The sequence below is a fragment of the Quercus suber genome, unplaced genomic scaffold (assembly GCF_002906115.3).
Source record: "Quercus suber isolate HL8 unplaced genomic scaffold, Cork oak 2.0 scaffold_207, whole genome shotgun sequence".
NCBI lineage: Eukaryota > Viridiplantae > Streptophyta > Magnoliopsida > Fagales > Fagaceae > Quercus > Quercus suber.
The window spans coordinates 40,322-46,796 of record NW_027069665.1 but is presented as its reverse complement, the minus strand read 5'-3'; the positions used below and the strand labels follow the sequence as shown (position 1 = coordinate 46,796).

Below are 6,475 nucleotides of genomic sequence, written 5' to 3'. Positions count from 1 at the left end.
CCCCCCCCCAAAAAAAAAAAAATTTCACTTTATTAATATAGTTTCACTTAACACAAATATTAATAACGTTAATATACTTTATAGTGTATCACATAATAAAATCACATCGTACATGTGCAATACTTATGGTGAGTTAAATGTAAGACTCAATTTGATATTAAAACAAACAATATTATTATAGTTGATGATTTGAAATTTCTAAAATCATCTTGGTAATATACCTTCATTCACTGTGGGTTACAAATAGATAAACACATGGCTTCACCATTTATAATAAAAAACAAAATAAACTTATTCGAAGTCATGGAATACACTGAAGAGTCTAATACCATGACAGACAAGTCAAATTAAACATGATGGCATGATGTAAAATCACTTCTGCTCGCCGCCATGTTTCTTAGATAAATCAAACCGCTTACACCAAAGCGGTTTGCCTTCGACGTTAAACTTAGCCTGATGAAGTGTACTCATGATCATAGTTGTAACCAAGGCAGTGTTGAAGACGATTTTCCCGAACAAAGCAGGTGCATTTGGATCTGGCTTGTGCACGTAAACCCTCTCAACGCAAGGACCATACTTCCTGCTCACATTATAAGACAAAGACGACCATATTACGGAAAAATGTATCCAGAGCATTTACTAATCTATATAATAAAAGAAGAAAATGGAAGAAGAAGAAAAAATTTACTGGTTAAAGAACTCGACAATTTGGTTGTCACTGAGAGGATAGCCATTAGAGAAAGTCAGGAACAAACACCTATCTTCCTCAGGTGCACGCTCTACGGCAGGATCCCATTCCTTGGCAAAAGGGTTCAAAGTTTTCCCACTGCCCTCATTCCCGTCTTTGCCTGAACCTTCCCCAACTTCGGTTACACTACTCTCAGTTTTTCCACTCTTGTCTCCTTCTTCAAACACATCCTTGAAAAGAACACCACAAACTTGGTTGTGAACCTCAGAGACACCTTCGGAGACGAGGTCTTTGTCCCCAAAGATTTCCTCGACCGAGACGGGGTACAAAATCAGGGAAGTGATAGGGCAGAGATTTTGAGTAATTGGCGTGGTGGAACTGGGGTCAAGAGCGGCCAGAATGGCCTTGGTTTCATCAGCCACCATTGCCAAGAGCTGGTCATTGTTGGCAGATATCTTAGGGACCAGTTCAATAAACCCTTGGGCCTCTACCCACATCCAAAACGCCATGATCCTCATGGACTCTTCTGCATCTACTCCAATCTCTACCAGACGGCGATAGAGAACCCTGTCAGTGACATGAGTTGCAGCATCAACAGATTGTGAGGAGTCCATGTGGCTGTGGAGAGGTCTTTGAGAGAAATGAACTGTGTTTATGTCTCTGTGCAGAGAAGAGGGTGTTTGTTTGTGTATATTGTGAGATGGAATGTAGTTTTGGGGTGTAATTGTAGGCTGAAAGTTTCATTCAAACATTGCAACGTTTCAATATAAGGAAACATAGTTGTATATATCAAATCTGAATGTTTTGTTTTGTTTCACGAGGTTTCAACAATTGCCAAAAACATGAAGAGGACCTGGTGCTTTGCAGATTAGGGAAGTTTCATGCAACCTCCCATATATCTTTCTTTTATCTTTTATCTTTAAAAAAAAAAAAAATTTAAATGATGGTATTCAGACATATTAAGTATTAGATTATTCTCTCGGACATATATTGTCTCTTTGTCTCAGACACACTAAATCATATATTATGGGGAGAAATCTCTTGGAGTGGTTCCAAAATAGTAGCTAGAATCAACTGTATATCCTTGGCACTTGCAAGAAGAAATTAAAAAAAAAAATGATTTTGTAACAAAATAGAAGAAGAAATAAAATTCATATGAAGCTTAAAAATATATATGCAAAATAATTTATAATTTTATGATATAAAATTTTTTATGTATTGTAACTACCTATATTAATAGTTGACAAAAGATATTGTTTAATTTAATATATATTCTACAATAACTGAAAACCCGTTAAGATTAGTTAATAAACCGTTAAGATTAGTTAAGTATAATACATACAAAAAAAAAAAGTATATATAGTTGAATGATCCACAAAATAATATTTCGCACTTTACTTTTAATTGGAAGGTATTTTAAATAGTGATTAAGTATGCACACTTCTTACGGCTTATTCTAAATTAAGTTAGTTCATTTTCTTAGTTACAGTACAGCTCTTTAAAATCTCATTCTTTCTTCTTTATGTATAACTTAGTCTAATTCAACTTTTTTTTTATTGCTTCACTATTACAAAAAGGGATGAACGGTGATACGACTTGCAATGTAGTTATCTTCTACTATAAGCTCAATATGCTATATAACCCTAAAAATAAAAACGAATTGAAATTAAAAGAGTTTTGATTTTCGTTTATTTCGTGGTCAACTTTAAGATGTCAAGAGTTGTGTACCTTGTCGGCCCTTCCTATAAAATGAGGAATAGGATTCAATTCCCCCCCACACCCTCCCCCCAAATTAAAACTCACTTTATTACTATGCTTAATTGTGTTTAAAATAATTTAAGTTAGTAATTGACTCAATTTGGAAATTATTGTGAGATAAAGTTTGTCAATATGGTTGCTAAGGCTGTATGTGACAAATATGGTTGGAATCTTTTTGAAAAATTAAGGTTGCTAATGCTGTATGTGACAAATATGCTTTTTAAAAAATTATACCAATCCAAACTAATGATTTGGAGCATCTCCAATAGTCTCTTTAAAATTTAACCAAAATTTAGGAGGGAAAAATAGGTAGAATAATGGAGAATTCTACAATATACATTTTTTATACACTATAACTACCTAGATTAATACTTAACAAAATATATTGTTTTATTTAATATATACTCTACAATAACTGATAAACCGTTACAATTAGTTAACTATAATACACACGAAAAGAAGTGTATACAGTTGAATGATCAATGCGATAATATTCCGCGATATGCTTTTAATTTTAAAGTGCTTTAAACGGTGATTAAGTGTGCGCGTTTCTTATCAAAATAAGCATATTGATTTATTATTACAAAAGGCAATGAACAACAATACGATATGCAATGTAATTATCTTCTATTATAATCTCAATATGCTATAAACCCTAGAAATAAAAATGAATTGAAAAGAGATTTGTTTTTGTTTATTACGTCATCAACTTTAAAAACTCAAGAGTTGTGTACCTTGTCGGCATTGTCGACACTCCTTTACGAGAATCATGATTCAATTCCCCCTCTATTATTCTAACTATCTAATAATTAAATTTATAAAAAAAAAAAAAAATACTTTATTACTATGCTTTACTGTGTTTACATTCAGTTTTGTCAATAATTGACTCAATTTGAAAATTACGGTGATATCAAGTTTTTCAGTACAGCGTATGTTAATCATTAATTAATACATTTATAGAGTGGTAAGTGAGAAACTTTTGGAATCGTTTGAAAAATTGTGGTTGCTAGCGTTTTTTGTGTCAAATATTTTTTTTTTAAAAAATTATATCAATTTTTACTAATGATTAGGAGATCCCTTTAAAATTTCACCAGGGTAAATAAAACCATTTTCTCTATTTCAACTAACATTTTTTCGAAATACATTTCCAACAACGTTCTCTATTATTTCTCTATTTCATTTAACTAATATTATTTAGTCCATTATCTTTTCCTTTTTATCCCGATCTATTACCGACCTACCATTTTCTTCCCAAAATCAACCCCACCTGATCGGTGGGTCAGATTTGGTTGTTCCCATCCATGACGATAAACAATGGCCAAAATTTCACTCCAAATTCAAGTAACACACATTAAATAAATAAATAAAACAGAGAAAAAAAAGCAAAAAAAAAAAAAAAACAAAAACAAAAACAAAACAAAATTTGAAGCAAGTCAACCAAGCCTTGCTGTAGAGGGAAAATCATAAATGCAATGCAACTTAGCATCTCAGAACCATTGTCATAAGTGGTTCGTGGGTTTGCTTTCCAAAATGGATAGAAGAATCTATATAAAGATCCTATTGAAGTTTGAAGATGCTCAAAAAATATACTAATTTTTTGTTAGATGATGTTGCTTGTCCCAAATTCCGTGCATACACTTACAAGGTAAAAAATAAATGGCATTTTAATTGACGACTTCCTTCTTGTTAGATCTTTTTAAGAAAACACTTTAGTTAATTAGTGTAATGACCTAAGAGTACCATATATATATGGGCTCAAGAAAATGATTCTGTGTTCTCCTCAGGTTCTTGGTTGGCTGAGAAAGTGAAAATTGATGGTGACGGTGCTAACTTATTTTTTAAAGGAAAGTAAGTGGCGTTTTGTGAAGAGCTTAGCCACCAATACTCTGTTATTGTTCTCCACTTCAGGGGCCAAAGGAATTGTTTGAGTTTCACGTGTATTGAGGGAGAGGCGGGCCCACTTACCAGTGAGGTCATCCATGGTTACAAAGAATGTTGATAGAAGAGTGAAGGAGAGAGGGGAGGGAGAGATAGCGTTGAGAGAAGTGAAAATAAAAAACACTGGGTTTCACCGCCGTAGGGAAAAAAATTGCCTATACTGAGATAGGCAACATGTTTTCACCGTCGCAGGTCCCACGCATGGGAGCCCACAAGGGAAAAAAGTTCATGAATATCTAGACAGTCTAGTAGTTGAGTAGGAGCCATCTCTCCAAATGGTTTGGATAATCATCTACCTATATATATATTATTAGTCATCTAAAACAATCACATAATTATTATGTTATCTAAAAATGTCAAATAATTATTGAATAAAGTATTGATTATAATTTTTTTTTAAAGTATGTTAGTAAAAATATATTATAGTAAGCTCATAAATTTTACATAGTGGATTGAAAAAAATTTCTCCAAATTGATATGATGGAAAATCTCTTACCTTATTATATATGAGAAGGAAGACATAAAGCTCCAAAACAATCGAAGCATACCAATAAAGACAGTTTCGTCTTACCAAAGCTAGTTTCCTCTCCAATATTCCTCATCTTAATTTTTTTTTTTTTTAATTTATTGTCATTTAAGTTAATAAGTTTTCTTTCTCTCAAAATAATAATAGGCATTCTAAGAGGGTTTGATGTACTAAGAGGTTTTCTTTGTCCTGTGAAACTTTTTTCTCTTTTTTGATTTCTTCTTTTACTTTCTCAATTGGTGATCTGGCAGTGCATGATTGGTATAACTTTTTTTTTTTTTTTTTGAGAAACAGATTGGCATAACCTACTTTTGAGAAAGACTCATATAAATTTACATATAAAAGAAACAAAATGAAGCACGCCCAGTTTGACCGCATTATTGGTGATTTCCAATTTCCACTTCTACTGATCTACTTCTACTTCTAATTCTACTTCTACTCCTATCTACTAACTATATAAAAAGAGTTAATGGCTCCAGCTACAGCACTTTATGGTTTATTCAACTTTTTTTCTTTAACAAGCCAAAAATTTGAGTTTAAGTGAGAAATGATATATCCACAATATTTTTACAATATTTTTACAATAAATCTTAAATAGCAGGTTATTACTAGTTGTTATTATTGGAGCAAAAAAGTAATATTAGTGTTAGGCTCAAATTTGAACTAATAACAATTAACCACCTACGATTTGTTGTGAAAATGTTATAAAAATGTTGTGGATATAGCATCTCTCTTTTAATATTAAAAAAATGTTATGCTCACAATATTTTCACAATAAATTTTAAGTAGCAAGTTATTATTGACTATTATTGGTGAAGAAAAAATAATTTCAGTGGTGAATTCAAATTAGAACCATTAATAACATATCGCTGAAGATTTATTATAAAAATATTGTAGACGTAATACTTAATATTTAATACGGTTACCTAAAAGCCTTAAAATAAGGAAAATTAATTGGTGAGCTCTCTTCTTCTTCTTCTTCTATTTCTTTTTTCTTTTTCCTTTTTTCCTTAAATATGGCTAGTTTGGTTTGAGCTTGTTTTGTGTTTTTGTTTTTTTTTTTTTTTGTTTTTTTTTGTTTTTTTAATTTTTTTTTTATATATGTTTATTGTAGGGATAAAGGGCCCAGAAATGAATATTGTGCCATGGGCCGTGTCCAAGGACATTAAGTCATCCGAGGACAGGTAGATACTAACAGGAACATACAAGTTAGTAGCCCATGGAAGAAGTCTAGCCATAAGTGGTTAGGAGTGTAGTCTAAGGAGAAACACCTCCTCAACTAAATAGAGTAGAGGTCAAAGGTTCGACCTTTCGTTAAGAATAAGGCACAAAACAATCATACTAGTAAGGATAAGCATCAGAGGGGGATAAGACAAAGGAAAGCTGAGAAATATATTAAGTCTTACAGCTACCCACAAAGACGTTAGGAAGGTGTTGATGGGACAAAAATCAAAACCAGTAATCTGATCTACATGTGGAGGGCTGAGATGAATGGAAGAAGGGGAATATAAAGAAGAAAAACCTCACTGCAAGGGGGGACCGGGGGGGGGGGGGACCACCCGCGG

The 6,475-nt window shown here is 32.5% G+C and overlaps 1 protein-coding gene across 1 annotated transcript; it reads right to left on the bottom strand.

The window, feature by feature from the left end:
* Nucleotides 1–372: 372 nt before the first annotated feature.
* LOC136070068 (uncharacterized) lies at nucleotides 373–1,302 on the bottom strand. Its single transcript, XM_065779419.1, has 2 exons — nucleotides 689–1,302; nucleotides 373–580 (listed from the first exon to the last, which is right to left on the bottom strand). The coding sequence occupies exons 1-2, from the start codon at nucleotides 1,300–1,302 to the stop codon at nucleotides 373–375; spliced, it is 822 nt and encodes a 273-aa protein (XP_065635491.1).
* Nucleotides 1,303–6,475: the final 5,173 nt, after the last annotated feature.

Coding starts and splice junctions, on each gene's coding strand:
- LOC136070068 (XM_065779419.1), bottom strand. CDS start 1,302: ATGGACTCCTCACAATCTGTTGATGCTGCAACTCATGTCACTGACAGG. Junction 581..688: donor ATTGTCGAGTTCTTTAACCA/GTAAATTTTTTC, acceptor TAATGTGAGCAG/GAAGTATGGTCCTTGCGTTG.